Below are 21,498 nucleotides of genomic sequence, written 5' to 3'. Positions count from 1 at the left end.
TCTCTGGCTCCAAGATGGGGCCTTGCCAGTACAGCTCTCCCTTGTTAAGCAAGCAGTAAACTCAGCTTCTTGTTTCAGATACTGAATGGTTACATTTTTTTTTAATACTTCCTCCCCCAAATCTTCCTTATAGTCCATAACAAAAGTCCAGAGAACGAGCAATGGACTGTTTTCTTTCCACTTTGCTGTAAAGTTGGCCTGCGCTGGGGCCAGAAGCCGCTTCCTTCTTATTCCTCTGCCCTCCCCTATTATCCCAGCTCCATCCTGGACCCACGTAAAGCATCCACAAGACAAATAAACCTCTCTTTTGATAAAGTGAACCACTTTTCTTGGCATAACTTTTATGATGTTGTATTATGTCAAAAGACCCCTTCCTCCCACCATCAGGCGCAAAGACAGGGAGAATGGAGGAGCTGAAGGAGACAGGCTGCCACATACTCCTCCCTTCTGATACCACATGAGATTATAATATACTTGTTGTTTTATAACTTGCCTTTTAAACCTAATACATTGTAGACATTTCCTCCATAATGTTAGACAACCTCCTACAATATGACTTTTAAAGTACTGAAAAGCGTTGCTTCCTCTGGCTATCCCATGATGTGGTTAGTAGACCTGGTGTTGGATATTTAGGTTCTCTGTTTTGGTTATTGTTATAGTAAACAATGCTACGAGGAGCATCCCTGTGGATATGTCTTTGTGTGTAGAAGTCTCTCCCATCATAAAAATAACAACAGCGGCAAAAATTGAACACAACCTCACTGGCGCGTGCTCCCTTCCAGTGCCTCCCTGTCTCGCTCTTGGGCATTTGAGAGGTGGCCACACTTGCTGTCTCTCCCTTGGCATTTCCACTCACTACCCTAACACGGCCCTGCAAAAGTGATTCCAGACATTTCCATGGGGCCCATCAGAATTTTCATGTTCTTAGAATTAGACTCCCAGTCCTTTCCTCAGCCCAGAAGCGTCCATGAGGTCTGACCACTGCCCACCTGTCCAGTCTTATCTCATGCTCATTTCTGTAAGGTCTAACATTTATCTTTTCTTAGCTTCTCACATTTATGCTGCCCCTTAGGGACCTTTGCTCATGCTGTTTCCTCTGCCAGGAAACCCCTCCCCACCTCCCACACCCAATCTCTCAACCTTGCTGACTAACAAACTTGCTTCATCCACAACTCAGCTCAAAGGCACTTCCTCAGGAAAGAATCCCAAACATCCCTCTACATCACACTGGGTCCAGTGCACCTTTAGAAGCTGATGGAGCACTGTCTACTTCCTTATTGCACCAAGCGATATATTCTGAAAAAATAATTATCTAATTACACATACATAATGTAACATATAATTTTTTAAAATTAATTTTAACATCACAAATATATACACCAAGTTACTCTGTTCTTTAAAAACATAGATTAAAGGAGCTTTGTTTTGTTCGTGGAGCTTTGTTTGACCACTGTCTGCTCCCTCCCCCAAGTCCAGGCCCCTGCCTCCACTCCCTGGGTAACACCGCCCTTGGGAGCATAGTCTAGGGGTTCAGAGCTTGGGTTTTGGAGCCACACTGTCAAGGTGTGATTCCTAGTGCTCCTACTTCACTTAAGCAAATCACTTAACCTTTCTCTGTCTTAGTATTGCGAAGGATTAATAATAGTAATTAACCCCGGCTGGTGTGGCTCAGTGGGTTGGGCATCGTCCTACAAACCAAAAGGTCGCGTGTTTGACTCCTGGTCAGGGCACATGCCTGGGTTTCCGGCCAGGTCCCCGGTTGGGGGTGTGAGAGAGGCAACTGATCGATGATGTTTCTCTCATACATCAATTATCCTCTCCTTCTTTCTTCCTCCTTTCCCTCTCTCTAGAAATAAATTAAAAAATAATAATAATAGTAACTAATAGTGCAGTTTTAAGATTTCAAAAAAAATTTACGCAAGATCTTCCATATTAAGTGATTAGGCTTTCCTAGGTAGCCGAAAAGCGTTTTTTTTTTTTTTTCAGCTTGTAAAAGGGCAGTTCTTGAGTCTTTTCAGCCTCCATAATTTCATGAGCCTGTTTCTTTAAATATTTTATTTATTAATTTTTAGAGAGAGGGGAAGGGAGGGAGAAAGAGAGGGAGAGAAACATTGATGTGTGAGAGAAACATCGATCGGTTGCCTCTTGCACATACCCTGACTGGGTCCTGGCCCACAACCCAGGCATGTGCCCTGACTGGGAACTGAACCTCTGACCTTTCGCTTTGTGGGACAATGCCCAAGCAACTGGTCAGGGCAAGCCTTATTTCTTGTATAAGAAATCTATATGTCTGTCTGTCTATCGAGCCGTGCTATTGGCTTTGTTTCTCTGGAGAATCCAAATACACTATAATACATAGATTATATAGAGTATTGTTTTGTGTTTTTTAAAAAATGTAAATGGTATCATATTGTAGGTAGCATTTGGAAACTGGCTGTTTTTACTCAACAATATGTCTATGAGATCTTGCATGTCCACACACATGGGGTTAGTTCTGGCCCATTCTTTTAAAATGTTGGAGATTAATAATAACTCACTATATGAATATACCACATTTTATTAATTCATTTCAATATTGATATTCCATAGATATTACATCTGGAATCCTTTCCAATTTTGATATTATAAGCAATATTGCAATGAATATTCATATACACCCAAGGTTTGCTGCAATAATAAAAAAAGTGGTTTTCTAGATTAAATATCAAGAAGTAGAATGGATAGATCGTAGATTATGTGTATTTTCACTTTAAATGATTTTGATAAATCACCCTCCAAAATGTACTGGTTTACATATCCCTCCCCACCAGGAATATTAAAAGGGAACTTTCTACCTGAACATCATGGGGATATGCTTTACTCAACATGTTATTTCCAAATGCTGCCTATAATATGATGCCATTTGTATTTTTAAATGGTGATTGTCTTCTAAAAAGTTGTGGTTGTACTCTCTTTTTTAACTTAGAATTGTAAACTTGAATTTATTTTTATATATGGTATGAAGTAGAGATTCATTTTTTTCACAAAAGTCAATTTTCTAATTCTATTCTATTCTTACCATCTATTTATGTGCACCAATGCCGCCTGTTTGAAAACTGCAGCTTTAAAACATGTCTTTTGAACGGGTAGGGCAGGCTTCTAGCCCCACCACCTGCTCCTCCTCAAAGGGCTATTGTTGCGCATTTACGTGTACTGTGAAAACCACGAGATAGTAGTATCTACATGTCTGTGTGCTTATTATTGTTTTTTTCCGTTAGAGTGAAAGCTCCATGAAGATTGTTTTTTCTTTGTGTTATTCACCAGCATATCTTCAATACCTAGGAAAGGGTCAGACCCATAACTGGTCCTCCAAGTTTTGTTAAGTGAATAAGCAAACATGAATTTTAGAAGCATCCTGTTCTAAGTCCTATGAAGCGTGCTTTTGGTAGTATTTTGATTGACGTTGCATTGAAGTTTTAAATTACTTTGGGGAGAATTGACATCTTTACAATGGTAGTCACCCCATTGTTGAACACAATACATCTCTCCATTTATTTAGGGTTTTTTTTCTGTCTTTCAATACAATTTTTTTCGCTTTCTTCACAAAGGTCATGTATTCCTAATTATTATATTCCTAAATATGTCATAGTTTTTGTGACTATGGTGAATGGGATTTTAAAAATTGTTGTCACATTTTCAAATTGTTATTGCTGATATATAGGAAAGTTCTTTTTAAGATTTTATTTATTTATTTTTAGAGAGAGGGGAAGGGAGGGAGAAAGAGAGGAAGAGAAATATCCATGTGTGAGAAATACATCACTTGGTTGCCTCCTGCACTCCCCCGACCTGGCCCGCAACCCAGGCATGTGCCCAGACAGGGAATCAAACCAGTGAATTTCTGGTTGTGGGACAACCCACTGAGTCACACCAGTCAGGGCTACAGGAAAGTTCTTGATGTATAAATATTGATCTAGCGTCCCGACACTTTGCTGAACTCGCCTGTTATTGCTCTGGGTTTTCCAGGTAGCCAATCACATCATCGTGAATAATGGCAATTTGGCCTCTTCCATTCCAATTTTTAAACCTTTAGTTTGCTTTTAATGCCTTATTGCATTCATTGTAACTGCCAGCGTATCATCGAAGAGTGTATTGGTTCATTTCTGGGGTGTACCATTCAAGACAGGTCAAGGCATGCTGCAGTAACAAACACCCCCAAAATCTAGTGGCTTAACACAATAAAAGTTCATCACTCACTCACACCTCCTGTCCAATACAAGCCGTGAAGCAGGGAGGAGTTCTTCACTGTTGTTTCTCAGAGACTGGCTGATGGGAGCTCTGTGTCTCCACGGACACGTGCTTCTATGAAAACTATGACAGAAGGAAGGGGCAGGGGAATTACCGACTGGTTTTCGGAGCTTCTGCCCTGAAGTAAGTCATGTTCGGCCCACTCACATTTCAAAGCAAGCTCCGTGGCCCAGCCTAACTTCCACAGGGGGTGAGAGAAGTACGATCCCACCACGGGGCAGAAGCAGGACAGGACCACGGGAGCCCCACCACCGCACACGCAGTAGGCTGCATTATGTACACTCTTTCTAGTAGATAGCCCTTTGTCAAGTTAAGAAGTACATTCATGAGTTTGTTTAGATTTTTTTTTAATCCTCACCCAAGGATATGTCTATTGATGAGAGGGAGAGAGAAGGGGAGAGAGAGAAGCATTGGCCTGTTGCCTCCCTTACACACCCCCGCTGGGGACGGAACCCCGCAACATTTCAGTGTATGGGACCATGCTCCAGCGCTGAGCCACTGGGCCAGGGCTGAGTTTGTTTACGTTTTGTTAAGTGCAGAGTTTGTCGGTATCATTCACGAGTGTTAAATTTTATCAAATGATTTTATGTCTTCCGATGCACAGATGTTACTTTTCTCCTTTAATTTGTTGAGACACTTATACATGTTTTTCTGCCCAGAACATTCTCCTCGGACTGTCCTCTCCAAGTACTTCTCTTGGTTAACTCCTTCTCATTTTTCAGAGCTCATTCATTCATTCACCAAATATTTGTTGAGCAATACTATGCACCAGACGCTCTTCTCCCAATCCCGGCCCCTTCCATCACGCCGGCTCCGTGCCGCAGACGCTGCGACTTTAAGGGCCACCCCCCCCCCCCCAGAAGCCGAGCTGGCAGCTGATTGGTGGTTTATTCTAACGGAGGATGAGCTCATCTGCAGCCAAAGGCCCGCTGCACCCGGCCAGAAGCCTGCACCTGGCTGGAGGGCACAAAGCTGAAGCCCTCGGTGCACTGTGCCTCGTGGAGGTGAAGGGTGAGTGACGGCACATTGGCCACCTGGACTGAGTTCTGGATCCGGCAGGTACGGTGTTTGCCAAGCTCCTCACCATCCCTGCCCCGGCGAGGGTGCCCCTCCCCTCATTCCGGTAGCCCATCTCCTTGGCCTGACCCCCCGCGGGCGGTGCCCCTAGAGCGCCTGGGACTCAGGGGCTGGACGCACCGCTTTTCCTCTAGGGGAGCGGCCGTGCGGCTCTCTCCTTGCAACACCCGGCCCGGGGGTAGGGGGTTGCCCCTGAAGTCGGGGCCTGACTCAAGCAGCCCCGCCCATCAGCCTTGGCACCCCCAACACAGGGCTCAGGGCTGCCTGTCCTGGGTGTTGTGGCTGGACCAAGTCCCTCCCTCCACCTCCTGGCAGCATGCTGGCCAGGGTACCGCTCCCCGCTGGCCCCGGGATGTTGGTTTCCCTTCGCGCCCCACTCCCCGTCCCGTTCTCCCGTCGCGTTCTCTCCCCCCCATTCTCTACAGAGGCGTGCGTGGCCTGCGGTTGGAAGTTCGCCCCGCCCCTTCCCAGTGGGACTTGAGGAGGCAAAGGTGCCCCTGCAGTGAGGGGCAGAGGCAGCTCTGCCGGCCTCTCTCTGAGCCCTTTCCTTTGCAGCGGCCACTTTTCAGTCCCTTTGGCCACATGTGTCACACACTGCTGAGGAAGGAGTTGCTGTCAAGTCTTTGGAGGCCACGTGGCCTCCTGGCCTCAGAGACAGAGCCAGGAGGACAGAACCATCCTCTCCCAAGGGCTGGGTGGCCCTGCCCTCCTTCCCCTAAGTCTACCCAGAATCTGCCACTCAGTCATTTCATTTGGCCACAGGCTTTAAGGGCCTGGCCTTGTGCCCAGCTCTCTGCTGGGCTCTGTGGGAGTCCCCTCCTGACCACACCAACCTCAGCACTGGGAGACACAAAGCAGGGGCCATCCATCCTGGTTGGAACCGAACCGTGGAGGGGGGTGTGCAGGCAGGATGGAGGGAACAGTGTGAGGAGTGGCCCCTGAGCCGGGGGCTCCTGCCTCGGCCTCAGACTGTGTGGCCCCTGTGTGTTTACCATGTGCTAGATGCCGATTTGCTCTATGCCTCATGAAGGCAGCTCCGGATCACGAACATCTTCAGCTCTCTCCAGTGCTCAACACATAGTAAGTACTCGAGAAATACTTGTCGAACTGACTTTGAATCGAAGGGAGGAGCCCTAGGCATGCTATTATTCTATTGCCTCCACTTAGGAAAGACCTGGCTCCATGAAAGGACTTTACCCACATCAGCTCTGACCCTCCAGTCCTCGGAGGTGAGGGTTAGTCTCTGAATATTTAGTGAAGGAAACCAGGGTGCAAGTGGGGTATTGTTCCCAGCTAGGTCCTCCCTAATAAATCTGTTCATTCCCATGTTGCACCTGCAGGGCAGCAGCCATGAGCCTGGTGGCCTGCGAGTGCCCACCTGGCCCCGGGCAGGAGCCCGAGCCCTGCTCACGAGCACAGTCCCAGGCACGTGTGTACCTGGAGCAGATTCGCAACCGGGTGGCTCCGGGAGCGCCTGACATGACCAAGCGTGACTACCTGGTGGATGCAGCCACGCAGATCCGGCTGGCCCTGGAACGTGATGTCAGTGAGGACTACGAGGCAGCCTTCAACCACTACCAGAATGGCGTGGACGTTCTGCTACGAGGCATGCACGGTGAGCGCTGGACTGGGCAGGGACAGGGGTTGGTGGGGGGGGCCGACTTGGAGCTCAGCCCTTCATCTGTCCATCTGTGCTGGGTGAATGGCCAATGGGGCCTCTGTGAGAGACAATAGTAATAGCCAGTGTTCACTGAGCAGTTCCTGTACACCAGGCCCTGGTTTACCTGTGTTAACCCATTTGGGCCTCATGGTAATAAAAGACAGTACATGTGTTGTTGCATGTAGTTCCAAGTATGTAGGAACTATTTTTATTCCTATTTTCCAGACAAGGAAACTGAGGCACAGGGCAGTTACATAGCTCACTTAAGTTTCCCTCGCTCCCAAGTGGCAAAGCTGGGCTCCAGAGGTGTTTAACCCACTCTGCTGGTCTAGCCCTGGAGCTGGGCTGCGCCCTGCCCTCTGGAGGTTTGCATCCACGGGGAGGAGACCGATGAGTTGATGATGGACAATCATAGTCCCAGGTATGAAGAGCAATGAGGAGGAAGTGAAGGGAGGGAAACTGAGTCCAGGCCAAGCTGGCATAGGGGGTTTTCTAGAAGTCCAAACTCTAACCCAAGCACTGAAGAACAGTAGGCACACCGTCCAGCTGGAAGGTCGGGCCATGCTCCAGGGAGACCCACAAAGGCCTGGAGGTGAGAGGAGAGGCCTGTTCAGGGCAAAATAAGGCGTTTCCGACCTGGGGGAGAGGCTGGCCCTGAGGTGGCCAGGCTGGGAGGTGGGAGTGAAGCGCTGAGCCACGTTCCCTGCCCTCCTGCTGATGAGACCCTCAGTGCCTGGGCGTCAGCCTGTCTCTCGAATTCCTTTGTCTTCCGATCCTGATCCCTACTCTGGCCTTTTCCACACTGGGCTTCAGAGATGAGCTTCTGTCTCCTCCTCTGAAACTGGACATGGAAATCCCTGCTCTGTCCCTCCCCAGGGTGGGATGGCTGCCAGCAAGGTAGCGGGTCCCAACTGTAAAGTTCCGTAGGCGAGAGCGACCGTAGCTCCCAGTCTCTCCTGTCATCTTCCTTCCTCATCCCCGCTGGACTCCACCCAGAGGAAGAGCTCAAGAACAGAGGTGGGGTCAGAATCTGCTGACCAGCCTCAGAAATAGGCTCTCTGTTCTATGGAGGGCGTACAGAGGGCAGGCAATGGCCCCTGCAACCCCAGCCCTGCGAAGCCAGAGTGAGGGCAGGGGTGGGTCCTGGTAACCCCCTTCCCTTCACAGTCGACCCCAACAAGGAGCGATGCGAGGCTGTAAGGCTGAAAATTACCAAGTACCTGCAGCGGGCAGAGGAGATCTTCAACTGCCACCTGCAGAGGACACTGGGCAGCGGAGCCAGCCCTGGCACGGTGAGTAGACCCCTCCCCAAGGACCTGAGGGCTCTGAGGTGAGAGAGCTGAGTCCCCCACCCCAATGGGCCAGTGGTCTATGTCATCGAATTCTGGGCTGCAGGGCAGGGCTGCAAGGGTATGTACCGGGGCTGCCTCTCCCACCTCCTCCTTTTGGCTTCCTCTCTCTCCCACACCCTCTAGAGTTCATTCATTTTCAAACACTTAGTGAATCATCTCCAGTCCAGTCTCACCCACCCACAGAGTCCACACACATCTCCCCGCCCCCACACACAGCTCGTACACAGGCTCTCATGAGTACATACTCCAGGGCTCCCAGATCTGTTTGTGTCTGAACGGGCCTCAGTGAGTATTTGGTGCAGACACAAATACCCCGCGTGCACATACACACACATGTGCCTACATAGGCATGCACAGATGCTCTCCCCATATGGCTTTTGCTGACCCGGTGGGCACTCACAGGGGTGGAAAATGCATGCACGCTTCTCACGCCCACAGGCATGCACAGGCACACACATGCCCCTCCTGGGCTCACCGCATATTGCGAGGCAAGGTCCTTGGTCTTCAAGGCATGTTCCCCAGAATCCACGTATTCCTGGGTTATTTCCCCACCCCTGGGATCATCTGCCTCTTGTAGATGAGACCTCCTAGAGGAAGTTTCTGAAGCCTTAAGAACTCCCTGAGCCTTGGTGAGGGCCTGGGTGGAGGCAAAGTAAAAGAGGGCAGTATGCCCCACCCCCGCCTCAGTCAGGACTAGCTTCTTGGCTCAGCCTGCCCCTGTGAGGTGAGGTTGGACCGTACCCCATTCTTGCCCACTCCCTGTGCTCCCTGCCTGCTGGAGATCTATCCACTGCCTGGTGAGAAGCAGTGGCTGAGGAGGGTTGGGCCCTGAGGCTGTGCGGCCTCCCTCCCACCTCCACAGGGTTTCAGCAGCCTGAGGCTCCGGCCCATCCGCACTCTGAGCTCTGCCCTGGAGCAGCTGAGGGGCTGCAGGGTGATCGGGGTCATCGAGAAGGTGAGTAAGCAGAGCCTGCCTCATGGGAGGAGATGGTGTGTGCAATTAGGGATGACGTGTGGGCAGAGGGAGCAGCTACCTGCAGTCCTTCAGAGGGGGATGGGAAGGGGTCAGGGGTCCAGGGGAGGAGAGCAGCCATGCCCAGTGACTCCCCAATCCTCCCTACCCCAGCATGCACCAGTCAGGTCCTGGAGAGGAAACTAGAAATGCAAGAGGCAGACAGCCCCTGTCCACAGCCCTCCAGCTCAGGCACAGGAAACTGCTCCCTTGGAGATTCCAGGCAGAAACCACAGGAGATGCTGTGCCCGGGGCATCCTGCCAGCACACACTACCTGGTTCACTCCCACTTCCCGCAGGTCCCTCCCCTGCACCCACTCTGCACCCCAGGGCTGCAGCTGAGAGTCCCCCCACTGAGCATAGTCGAGAAGTTCTTATGGCAGGAAGATGCTCATCTCCAGAAAGCTGCCCTGCAGAGTATCCAAACTGGCCTGTGCACCGTCCAGGGCCTTAGCAACCGTGCCCTTTCTCTCCCTCCTGGCCCCACCCTCCTCCTGACCCCACCTGGGGCCCTTTCTCTTTAATTTCCCTATCTTCCTGTCTGACCGCTCCCCAGAGCAGACAGGAAGACAGGAACTGACATCCCAGCCTATACCCGGGACACTCATTAGAGTGGGGTAATCAGGAGGACAGACAGTTGGTCCAAATGAGGTTGGAGCTGTCGATGTAAGAACCGTCTAAACCTGTGCAAGTTTCTGTGACTTTATTTGAGCCAAACTGACAATCACCGGGAAGCAAAGTCTCAACGGATTGTGAAAATGTTCCAGAAAATGACAGTTTGACCACTTATTTTGCATGCCAGATTCAAAAGGGAAGACATAAAGGTGTCACATGGAATTCCCTGGTGATGGATAAGGGAGGTGGGAGAAAGCGAAGCAGGGACATCTCTGGGAGTGGGAAAAAAGTAAAGCAGAGAGGCGCATACTTGCTTCCCATCAGAGGGTACAGGGCAGTTAAGTAACACGTACGACACATGGAGATGGTATGCAGGGACCGAGATAACAATGAGGGCTTCTGTGGCCTCACGCTCTGGCTCGAGGCTGCGCTGAGGGGTCTGGAAAAGGAGGTCACTCCGACATTTCAAAGGTATGTTATCTGAGATGCACGGAGACGTGCGGCTCACTTAGGTAGAGACAGACCTTTGTCAAGGAGGCTCTAGGCCTAGGACATGCCTGCCCACCAAGACCCGCTTTCAGTTTGGAATGTCCGTGGTCAGGCCATCCTCTGTGGTTCCTTTGGGTCTCTGAGTTTGTAGGGCCCACAAGACTGGCCTCTCTGAGCCTGTCAGGTTTACTAGGTGGCCCCCTTTTCGTCTACAGAGCCCACGTTCAGTTGTCCTCTGCCCCGACCAAGGGCTACCAGAGTAGTCACTGAAGCGGTTCTTTCCCAAACTAGCTGTTTATCAGAACCACCTGGGGAGCTTCCTAAAAATACAGATGCCTGGGCCCCACTCCAGGCCTTTAGAGCCAGGAATCTGTAATTGAAACACTCATGCGGGGATTTTGGTGGGTGTGGAGGCCCCAGAGAAAAGGAGGCCAATGTGCGTGCACATCCGCACGCGCCAGAGGATGAAGTGCCAGAGGATGAAGCGCCGTCTCAGAGCGCAGCACAGCGAGGCCAAGGGCAAGTCCTTCCACCTCTCTGGGCGCTCGTTTCCTCGCAGGTCCGTGGGGTGAGAGCCCTCATGTGGGAACTAAAATGAAATAATTTGGGGGAAAGGCTTGGCACATGCTGAGATGTTTGATGGCTCTAAAGGCTGGTAACCAACGCCAGTGGGGAGGCAGGCCGGCTTCCCGTCCCCCAGCTTGCTCCAGCTGCTACTCCCAGCTCCCTGGAATGGGCCCCGGTCTGTCAGCAAGGCCCAGCCAGCTTCCATCCGTGCCGCCAGCCCTGCCTTCCCACTGACAAGTCCACGTGGCATGGACAGGCTGGGGAGGTGACTGCCACCACCATTGCCCCACCCGGGATCCTACTGAACCAGGGGAGATGTGGAGAGAGGCCTTCCAGGTGAAGAAAGTTTGGGAAATAGTGAGTTAAATTAACATTACTTTGTTTTTTTTAAATTATAGAAAATTTTGGACCTTTTAGAATGCAGATGTACACTTTGAGTCTGAGACAGAAGCGCCCTCATTGTTTAGCCCCGGGACACGCATGTGTGAAGCATTTTCAAAACCCAGTACTCTGAGTGCTGTGCAAATGAAAAGCGGCCACTCAGCCTCGAGATGGCCTTCCTTTCCTTCTGTACCCTTTCTTGGGCATTCAATTTACCTACTCCACCTCCCTCCTGAGACCCTGCTTCCTTTTCCTGCGTCATTCCCAAGCAGGGAACACCACTTTCCCCAAATTAGGAGAGGTGTTAGGGACACTGGGCCCAGGTCCCAGCAGCCAGGCCTAGGTGTGCAGTCAGTGTCCCATTCCACAGCTCTGCCCAGGCAGATCCAGGTGGGAGGGCAGTGCCAGCCCAAGGTGGCACAGAGCCAGGGAGGGGCAAAGGGCCGGCTCGGGAAGCCTTGAATGCCCCCTGAGATGTCCAATGGTTACAGGTGACTGGGCTGGGAGAGGGTCTCGAGGGGCCGAAGAGGTACTGGCAGGCAGAGGGGGTGGCAGGGCACAGAGGGGGTGGGTCAGGGACTAGGTAGGCAACTAGCCAGAATGCCCAGGGGTCTGTTCTCAGGGAACATAGGGGCTTGGGAACCTCATCCGGGAGCCAGACTCTGAGTCAAGGGTGGGGAAGAAAAAGGTCCTCCAAGTCACTTCTTGGTTTTTTTGCTCAAACAGGGATGTTGTTGTTTTGTTGTTTTTAATTACTGACATTTAAAAGGTGGCAGGTTTCATACAGAAGTCCAGATACCCCACTTCTGCTGAAACATGGAGAGATCTGGAAGTGCTGGCTCACGCTGCCTTGAGGCGGCGGGGAGCAGAGGGGGGCTGCCTGCTTTAGGAGCGCCAGCCCTCCAGTTTGCTCCCATCCCGCCCTGCCCACTTGGCTCACGGGCCCAGCCGCTGTGGACCTTGGAGTTTGCAAACCTGAAACTTTGGGGCTTGTTTGCTCCGTGAGAGATACCCCCTGGGATTTTGATACTTTGGGCATCTTTAAAGAAAGGGTTAGTGTGTTTCACCAAACCTTTAATTGTCCTCAACTCCCAAGCCTCTTTCCCTTTTTTAAAAAGGCAAGAGCCGGCACCCAGAACTGCCTTCCACCGTCCCAGTCACAGTGCTCACCTGACGTTCGCTCGTCAGGCTCACTCTGGTCTGCAAAGCTGTTGTTGTACAGAACCTCCTCAGGCTCCCTCGGGAGAAAAGCGTTACACTGTGCGGTCCAGTATGGTAGTCACTAGCCACATAAGACTGTTCTAATGAAAATTAATTAAAATTAAGCATTATGTTTCTCAGCTGCACCAGCCACATTTCAAGGGCCTGATAACCATGCATAGCTAACGGCTTCCATATTGGACGGTGCAGATATGTTCTTCCTTCATGGTTTCAAAAAATTCTGTTGGACAGTGGGGAATTTTAATCATTGTCTTACAGGGAATGACAATGAGGTTCACAGAGGTCACATGACTAGTTAGTGGTCTGTCCCCCACAGCAATGAGTAAAAGAGGAAGGGGATTTTTTGTTTGCTCGGGTTAATGGGAAAATGTCCACCCTTTTGAGATGTCATGAAAGAGGAAGAAATTTAAAACAGAAAAAAAAAAATTTCCCCACCATCCTCCAAACTCTGAGATAATTACGGTTAATGTTTTGGTTTAATTCTTTCTAGAGAGGTAGGTGTTAATATACACATATAGTTGAGCTCACTGTCCCTGTGTGCTGGTTAAGTGTTCTCTCTCACTTCCCCAATCTCCCCTGCCAGGTTTTGGACTCTGAAGGACGGGGCCTTGCCCAGGACGAGGCCTTGCCCAGGACGAAGTGATAGGGAATCCCACTTGGCAAGGGACAGTGGGGAATTATCTGGGTGTCAGGACTTGTGGGAAACGCTGTTCTCCTAAATGACCCCGGAGCAGCGTTCTTTCCCAAGCCCTGTGCAGATTTGGGGGAGGAGCTGCCCCAGGCTGGGCTGTCTCTGGCTGTTGGAGGAGAGACATCTGGTGGTCAGAAGGAGCCCTTCACTCCAGCTGCCGGAAGGTCCCTTGGTCCTCATCTGGTCTGCAGTTTACGGGGGACACGGAGGCCCAGAGGGGAAGGCACATGATGTCAGCGGGCTGTGACCCCTGTTTCCGTTGGTCTCTGGGGCTCCCGGATCAGCCTGCCTGGACTCACATCCTGGTTGTGTCGCTTTTCAGGAGTGGGACCGTAGGCAACATAACTTCTCTGAACCTCAGTTTCTTCATCAATAAGATGAGTCGGCAATAACACTCACCTAGTAGGTGGGACCAAAGTTAAATAATCTGTGTAGAGCACTGAGCACAGAGGAAGCGCTCTCTGGCCAGTGAGAGGTTTCATCATCACCATCACTGCAGATTATCGAGCGCGTGCTCCCTGGCAGGCACAGGTCACTGCTTTGTTGCCTTGTCTGCTTCAACCGAGTCCTCCCGGTGACCTCTGCTTGGGGTACCTCTGTAGCAGACCCCATCTTGTAGTTAAGAAAACAAGGTTCAGAGAGGTGGTGCGTCTTGGCAAATGTGATAACGGGCATTCACACTGACAAAGGGCCCTCCCTCTTATGGCCTCAACAAACCAGCGATGAGGGAAGGGAGGCATTTGTAACTGCTCTTTGGTAGATGTGAAAATCACTTCACTTGCCCAATATCTAACCCCCCTGCCGACCCTGGGCTGCAGGCTCCCCCACTGCCCAGCGGCCTGGCTTCAGGGCTGGGCTCCCACCCACTGCCACAGGGAATGTCTGCAGGGCAGGCCGACCGCCAAGGGGTCCTCCCCCCACACCCCACATCTGGGCTGAGTTTTCCACTTTCCTGCCTTGACGTGCTCAGCGTGCCCTCTCCTGTGGCTGCGGTCCACCCCTGCCCACCACGAGATGAGTCAGTCCAGGGCCCAACTTCATACAAGGCCCCGCCCCAGAAATTGGCAGACTGCTGCCTCTCACCAAAACCAACAGCAGCAGGAGTGAATAGCACTCTAAACCTGGGCACTCTGGCCACAGCTGGGCCTGTGGGTGGCCTGGGGCCACACTCTTTGAGCCTCAGCGTCTTCACCTGTAAAATAAAAGATCAGAGGAAGCAACTGGCTCTGAGGTCATTTCCAGGTGTGACACCCTTGGACCCTGCAGGGCAGACCACTGGCCCTGTGTGTGAAGCGCCTGCAACATCCTGTGCTTTGCAGGCTTTGGGAACAGAGTGGGGCCATGGTTCCTGCCTTCCTGGAGCTCGCAAGGCACTGGGGAGACAGGACATCAGACACAATGGGATAAGGTTCCCCTAGGGGGAGCCGAGACAGCCCTGGAGACAAAGGAGGGAACCTAGCCCAACCTGAGGGTTGGGAAGGCTTCCTGGAGGAGGTGGCATATAAGCTAGACCTGCAGGTTTAAGAAGGGGCAGGACAGGACTGATGTCAGTTTGGGGGCCTGCCCTCCCTGTCCTGCCCTCAGAGTGAGTTGACCTCACTGGAGGAGCCTGGGGGCTGGGGCTGGGGCCACGGAGCCCCAGGAACTGGCATGTGCCTTGACCGATGCCTCCTGGACCTTGGCAGGTGCAGCTGGTTCAGGACCCAGCAACTGGAGGGACCTTCGTGGTGAAGGCAGGTGCCGCCCAGCCCCCTGCCATTCTACATTCCCCCTGGGACTAACTCAGAGCTCTTGGAAACTCCTACCCTCTGGGGAACCCCCTACCCAGAACCTGTATCTAAAGCCCATGGTCCCTCCAAATCCAAAAGCCACTTGTTTTGCTCCTGAGCATGTGCCCGGCCTCCCAGACACACCCACACTTACACTGCCTCCTTGGCCCGGAATGTGGAGACCTGGGTGCCATGGTGGAGACAGAGGTGAGGGCCATGGCGGGAACTGGGGGAGGCAGTGGCTCCTCACAGGGCTCCCACCCCTCATCCGGTTGCCCCTGAAGCTGGAGCTCTGACCTCCCCTAACAGAGCCACCTCTGCCCTACCCCCTCCTCAGAGCCTGTCCAGGTGTCACCTGGCGAGCCGGGAGCGGCTGACCATCATCCCACATGGCGTCCCCTACATGACCAAGCTCCTGCGGTACTTCGTGAGTGAGGACTCCATCTTCCTGCACCTGGAACACGTGCAAGGTGGGGGGCCTTTGGGGTGCTGTCCTCTCTCATCCCCTTTAAAATGCCAAGACCTAGGGAGGGGGCGACTTGCACCAGGTGTGCAGCCCAGAGCGGGGGCTCAGCCTTGCCGGGGGGTGCAGGCAGGGCAGGCTGCCGTGGGCCTCTGTGTGGTGCTGAGCGGGGAGGGGCGTCCCGGGGAGGAGGTTCACATCCCAGGCTGGTGAGAGGGCTCTGTGCAGATGTCCCCTCTGTCACCACGTCCTCCAGTCTTGACTCTCTTCAGTTTTCTAGTCTGCGCCCGTCCCTCAGAGTGGCCATGTGGGATGGTGACTCTGAAGCTGTACGGACAGGAGCTGGGTCACGTGGCAGATACTTGTCGCCTATTATGGTGATGAGTTTTTTTAATGAAGTACACATCCTCGGTCACGACGCACAGTCGTCGCAGGTCCTTGCCAGCTGCCTTTTCTTTCACTTAAATTTCATTATACTAGTCTCTCTTAAAAATTTTAAAAATATATGTGTGAAATCTTTTGAACTCTGGTAAAACCACACACGAAACAAGGATGTTAACAATACTTCACATCTCCTTAGGGGCTAAGCACCTGTTTTGTGCCAGCTTGGGAGGCTGGGTGCTCTCTGAGTGAGAGGAAAGGAGAGGTTGTTCCTGGTTAAGGCTCAGAGAGGGCAGAGCAGGGGCGAGGACCTGGAAGGCAGAGGGTCAGCCACAGTGGGACGGGGACCTGGTGTCCACGCTCTTCTTCTCCCCTGTCCCCATGCTTGCTGCTCCCTCTGCATGGCCCAGGAGGCACGCTCTGGTCCCACCTGCTCTCCCAGGCACGCCCCCAACAATCTGGGCTCAGGACTGACTCCAGCCTGGAGAGGATGAAGGCTCAGCTCAACTCCCACCTCAGCCTCCGGACCCCAACGTTGCTGCCCGCAGGCCACACCTGCCTGCAAGCCAGAGTCCCCCTGGGGCCTCCTTGGACTTGTCAGAGCCTTCCCCCAGCCAGGGAGGCCACATCCATCAGACCCCAGAGAGAGGAGGAAGGTGACCCCTCAGCCAGAACCAGCAGTTCCTGCTCCTTGGACCTTCCGAAGGCCCCAGGTGGCCGCCTGCCCCTCCAATCCCGGCGAGGACCTGGCCAGAACTCAGACACGGGGTTCCCTTGGGGGCTCCCTTGGGTTCGTGAGGGGGCTGGCCGGGTGCTGGGGGGCTGTGGCCGAGGCAGAGGTCAGAGTCGCCCCTCAGTGCACAAGGCCAGCCTGGGTCCCAGCAGGGGCGCCTGGAGTGTGAGGGAAGAGCAGGTCAGGCAGTGGGCGGCCGAGATGCTGGTGGCACTGGAGGCGCTGCACGAGCAGGGGGTGCTGTGCCGGGACCTCAATCCCCGGAACCTGCTCCTGGACCAGGCAGGTAGGTGTCCAGACCTGGGCGGAGGGGAGTAGGCTGCCCCCTCCTACCCCACCCCTCAGCTGGGAGCCCCAAAGCCACCAGACAGAGAAAGAGAGTTCCCCGAAGTCAAGGGGATGGCAGAGGTTACCTGCTTCTTCCCCGCCTCCCCCTAGCCTTTTCACACAGGACTCTGCCCAGTCACCTAGGCTGAGTCTGGGAGACAAGCCCCTTTGCCCCCATGAGTCTGGGGCAGCAGCTCCTATGACCACCCGGTTGTCCTTGGGCCTCAGGGCTCCGTGTCCCCAGGGGTCCCTGCTTAGGGAAGCCAGTGGCTCCTGCCTTGTGCCTGCTGGGGAAGTCCTGGAGTCCCCTCCCCAGTGCCAGCTGCTCAAGGGCTGACCGCAATTTTTGTCTCTGTTCCATCCCCTGGCATGCACTGGACAAGAAGGTCACATCCGGCTCACATATTTTGGCCAGTGGTCTGAGGTGGAGCCCCAGTACTGCAGGGAGGCTGTGGACGGCCTCTACAGTGCCCCAGGCAAGTGTGGGGGGGCGGGAGTGGGCCAGGGTCCTGGAGGCGATGGGCTGCGTCTGAATGGGTAAAGGGAAGACCTGTCTTCTTGGGCAAGGTTGGGACATTTGTACATGGTGTGCTTGTTCCCGCAGAGGTGGGCGGGATTGCCGAGCTCACCGAAGCCTGTGACTGGTGGAGCTTTGGGTCTCTGCTGTATGAACTGCTGACTGGAATGGTGAGTAGCTGGGCCAGGTGTGGGGCCCTGGTGGGTGTCACTGAGCGCAGGGTGGCGTGCACGTATTAGTACCACCAGCTGGTGTCCGGGCAGAGGCTGCCTGGTTCTCTAAATCCTGGCCATGGGGCTACGTGTCCTGCCAGCACAGCTGCCCCTTCCCCAGCTGACCCCCATAGGCCATGAGAGACACAGGGAGTCACTGCCACCCAGGCCGTGACCACACTTGGTCCCTCCCACCATACTAGTGGCTGTAGCGAGTGGGGCAGTCAGTGTAAGTGGATGAGAGCTGAGCTGAGAGGGTCAGGGGCAGTTTCTGGGGGTAGAATTGGACATAGCGCCTCTTCCCTGAAAGATGCCTGCATCATCCCCTCAGCCTCTCCCACCACGGCTCGCTTCCCATTCCCCACAGCCTTCTGGGCTGTGGCCCCCAGACTCTGGCAGAGGAACAAGAGAGAGGGCTTCCCTGATCCGGGCCAGCAGCTGTCCTGTGCAGCTTGGGTCAGCCAAGAGCTGAGAGTTTCCCCTGCAGATGCCCTTGCTCAGCGCCGTACCCGGCCCCTGGGGTTGGTTAGACAGGCAGCAAGGGGAAGGCCAACCTGCATTTCAGCAGGAAATGGCCAGAGGGGATGCAGTGTGACCTGAAGTGCAGGTCGCAGCAGGCCACCATGGCTCCCTCCTGCTTTTGTCCCCTAGCTTGGGGCCTATGGGAGTTCTATAGCAAATATCCCACAGAATGGCTCCCAGTCCCCCACCACCTTGCTGGCCTGGGGCTTCTTCTGGCCTTCCTCCTGGTGGCTTCTTGCAGCTCACCCTGACCTCCAGATAGACGTCCCTGCTTTCCAAGGCTGCACGCTTCTGGAGTGCAGAGGTCCTGCCTCGGCCCCAGTGGCCATGGCCTGCTGCCAAATGAGTTGCCCCTGATGATTTTTTTTTTCTGTAAAGAGACAATACTCTTCCTGAAGTGCCTGCCCCTGAATGCAGCCCAAGAGCCATGCTTCCAGTGAGCTTGGAGCCAGAGGGACCTGGGTTCAAACCCTGATCTCAGCATCAGTCCCTTTGCCTCTCTCAGTGGGCTTCCTGTCTTCAAAATGCAGATACTTGCGTTTGCTCTGAGGGTTGTGGGCAAGTGTGAAGAATGGCTGTCAGGCACCTAGCATGGTCTGGCACACGAGAGCCAAAGTGGAGGGCAGCGGGGGGCCTCAGCATCACCACCCCCGTGGAATGCGACACAGGGAAAAATAAAATCCCGGTGGCCGCTGGGGTGTGCAGACTTTTCTGTGGTTGCCTCCTCAGAGGCCCCTCCCTGTGTCTTCCCAGGCCCTGTCCCAGAGCCACCCCTCAGGGATCCAGCCCCACACCCAGCTCCAGCTGCCCGAGGGGCTTAGTGGCCCTGCAGCCTCCCTGCTGACTGAGGTGAGGTGGCAGCTAGAGGCAGCGCTTGGCTCCGGGGCCTGAGGGTGGGTGCTGGGAGGGCAGAGCCCCGTGAGTGCACAAGTGTGCTGCGACTAGGTGGCTGATGGGGGTGCAGGAGGTTCCCTGTGTCTCCACGTTGGTGGTCAAACAACACTGACGGTCCCCAGGGTAACACGGGGGGTGCTGTGGCAGGGCTGGCCAGGGGTGAGTTCCCGGGGCCATGGTGATGAGTCTCCGGAGGGCAGCCCATGCCCCGGCAGCGGGGCTGGGAAGGCCTGCCAGGCGCTGACTGGGCCTTTCTCCGCAGCTCCTGCAGTTTGACCCCAGCCAGCGCCTGGGCACTGGCGGAGGTGGTGTCAGCAGACTCAAGGCCCACCCCTTTTTCAGTACTGTCCAGTGGAGCAAACTGGTGGGGTAAGAGGGAGTGGAGTGGGCAATGGAAGCGACTGGACTGGTCTGGATCTCCTCTCTTCACCTGTCACCCAGAGCTGGCCCCTCTAATCAGTGGCCCTCAGCAAAGAATGCAGGGCAGCTGCTTTTCCTGCTCTGCCTCCTCCTTTGGGCCTCTTAAGTAATCATCACCACAGCCCAGGAGGGGTATAGGGGTTTCCCAACCAGCTCTTGGAGAAACCCTTTCTAGTCACTGCTGAGGGGAAGGGACAGGACAGGTCTCTCACTCTGCTGGGCAGCTTGGACTCCTCCACCTGTCCATCCTCCAGCCACCGGTCAGCAGCAACCTGTTGAGTGCACACTCTGAACCTTGAATGCACACCCAGCCCCGGGCGGGTTAAAGGGCGCCTTCTGTCACATTAGCTCTGGACTGCTGGCCACCTGCTGAGCCGACCTCAAGGTTTTGCGACTCATTATCTGCCATGTTGTGCCCCACTTGGGACATCTCTGGAGACTAACCTCAGGATACTGGTCCACTGGCTTAGTGGCCTCAAACCAGGACTCCCTGGCTGGCATCTTAGCCATGTAACTGGTGGGCCTCTTCTACCAGAGGCCACTCCTGCAGGGACCGTGGAGGCGAGGAGCAGGGCACAAGTCTGCAGTGGGCATGAGGTAGGGGACTGGGTGACCCGCTGCCCCTCTCGACCATGCCTGCCATCTTGTAATTTCAGACTTTGAAGAGCAAAGAGAAGGGGGGGGCAGAATAAGGATAAGGAGGAGTGGGGGGAGGGTGTAATGCACACCCTTGCCAATTAGGGCAATTTGGAAACAGAATGGAGAGCTCCCCTCCCCGGCTAGCCTGGGAGGGCACAGAGACCGGGGAGTCTGCCCCATGGGTCTGAGAGGAGACCCCAATTCCGCCTCCAGGCAAAGCTGCTAAGACAAGTTGAACCCATTAGAATTCCCTCCTGGGGCATTCCTCCCATTACCATTTTGCATTTTAGTCGTGAGGGTCCACTCAGTTCACTGCCTACTGTGACTTCATCCCCTTTTAAAATGAATCACAAAACAACTGACCCCCTAAGCTTTTAGCCAGAAGCACGATGTTTCTGGTCTCTAAAAAGCTGGGGTAAGTAGCTACCCCCAAAGTAGCTACCCCACAGTCCCCCCCTCAGGTTTGGGGGACTCTGTGTCCTCTCAGGACACCCTGTCACTGGGGTGTGGCACCTACCAGACCTCTGCCCCCAACTCCTTGCCTCCAGTGTGTCTGCACTACCACCAGGTGGCGCCCCTGACACTAATCTCCAGTCTGACTGTGAAGATCCAACTCTAACCCAGGTGGTAGGCCCCTACCTGTGTTGCGAGGGAGGGTGGAGTGACTCTGGGACAGAGGACACTGAGAAGTGTGGCCTGGCATGGTCCTGGTTTCCCTGGGGCTTGCCCCTGCCCCCAATAAAGCCTGATGTCGTCACCGTGGTGTTCTTGCCTCATTAATGCAATGAGAGGCGCCCTGTCAGGAGGGGGAGACAGGAAGGCTCCCCTAGACAAGCTCCATGGGTCAACAGTGAGCTTGGAGTCCACTAGGAAGTAGGAGGCAGGGCTGGTGGAGGACCCGCATGCTAGCCTGTGCCCTGCAGAGCGGCTTTGAGCCCAAGGGGAAGTGCTGGCACGCAGGGGTCGCCGGGCTTCATGGGAAGTCAAGTCTTGGAAGAGGGTCGTGATGCCTGGGAAGAGCAGCGTAATCCTCAGTGACCCCTGAGAGAGATGGTGGCTCCTCTTCAAAGAGGTTAATGACAGGGTCTGGTCAGAGCCTCCTGGAGTCTGTTCGAAAGTTCCTATTCCTTCTGCTACGTTGCCTAAGTCAGGCCAGACCACCTGCTGCATAAAGCGGGAGCTGCTTCTGGAACTTCCGGGCCTCATCCCCGCAACACTGCACATGGCACTTGGCCAGGCCGAGTTTTGAATACTGTGGTCCCAGCCCTTAGG

The 21,498-nt window shown here is 53.9% G+C and overlaps 1 protein-coding gene across 2 annotated transcripts; it reads left to right on the top strand.

Annotated features, from left to right (window-relative positions):
* Nucleotides 1-6,694: 6,694 nt before the first annotated feature.
* On the top strand, nucleotides 6,695-20,976 carry RPS6KL1 (ribosomal protein S6 kinase like 1). Of its 2 annotated transcripts, none has more exons than XM_024568149.4 (10): nucleotides 6,695-6,976; nucleotides 8,189-8,313; nucleotides 9,236-9,328; nucleotides 15,035-15,082; nucleotides 15,456-15,588; nucleotides 16,373-16,981; nucleotides 17,409-17,498; nucleotides 17,627-17,709; nucleotides 19,027-19,122; nucleotides 19,430-20,976. In XM_024568149.4, exons 1-10 carry the CDS (start codon nucleotides 6,712-6,714, stop codon nucleotides 19,538-19,540), a joined length of 1,653 nt encoding a protein of 550 aa, XP_024423917.2. In that variant the 5' UTR covers nucleotides 6,695-6,711; the 3' UTR covers nucleotides 19,541-20,976. The 2 variants fall into 2 exon arrangements, with proteins under 2 accessions (XP_024423917.2, XP_045057031.2); XM_045201096.3 differs by having other exon boundaries at nucleotides 17,406-17,498.
* Nucleotides 20,977-21,498: the final 522 nt, after the last annotated feature.

The sequence above is a fragment of the Desmodus rotundus genome, chromosome 7 (assembly GCF_022682495.2).
Source record: "Desmodus rotundus isolate HL8 chromosome 7, HLdesRot8A.1, whole genome shotgun sequence".
Taxonomy (NCBI): Eukaryota; Metazoa; Chordata; class Mammalia; order Chiroptera; family Phyllostomidae; genus Desmodus; species Desmodus rotundus.
Note: the sequence above shows the minus strand (reverse complement) of the source record. Positions and strands in the feature narration are given on the sequence as shown.

Excerpts from the sequence above, each read along its gene's own strand:
- RPS6KL1 (XM_045201096.3), top strand. The coding sequence starts at position 6,712 with ATGAGCCTGGTGGCCTGCGAGTGCCCACCTGGCCCCGGGCAGGAGCCC. Across the intron at positions 8,314-9,235 it reads GCGGAGCCAGCCCTGGCACG|GGTTTCAGCAGCCTGAGGCT; the intron begins GTGAGTAGACCC and ends CCACCTCCACAG. Across the intron at positions 9,329-15,034 it reads TGATCGGGGTCATCGAGAAG|GTGCAGCTGGTTCAGGACCC; the intron begins GTGAGTAAGCAG and ends GGACCTTGGCAG.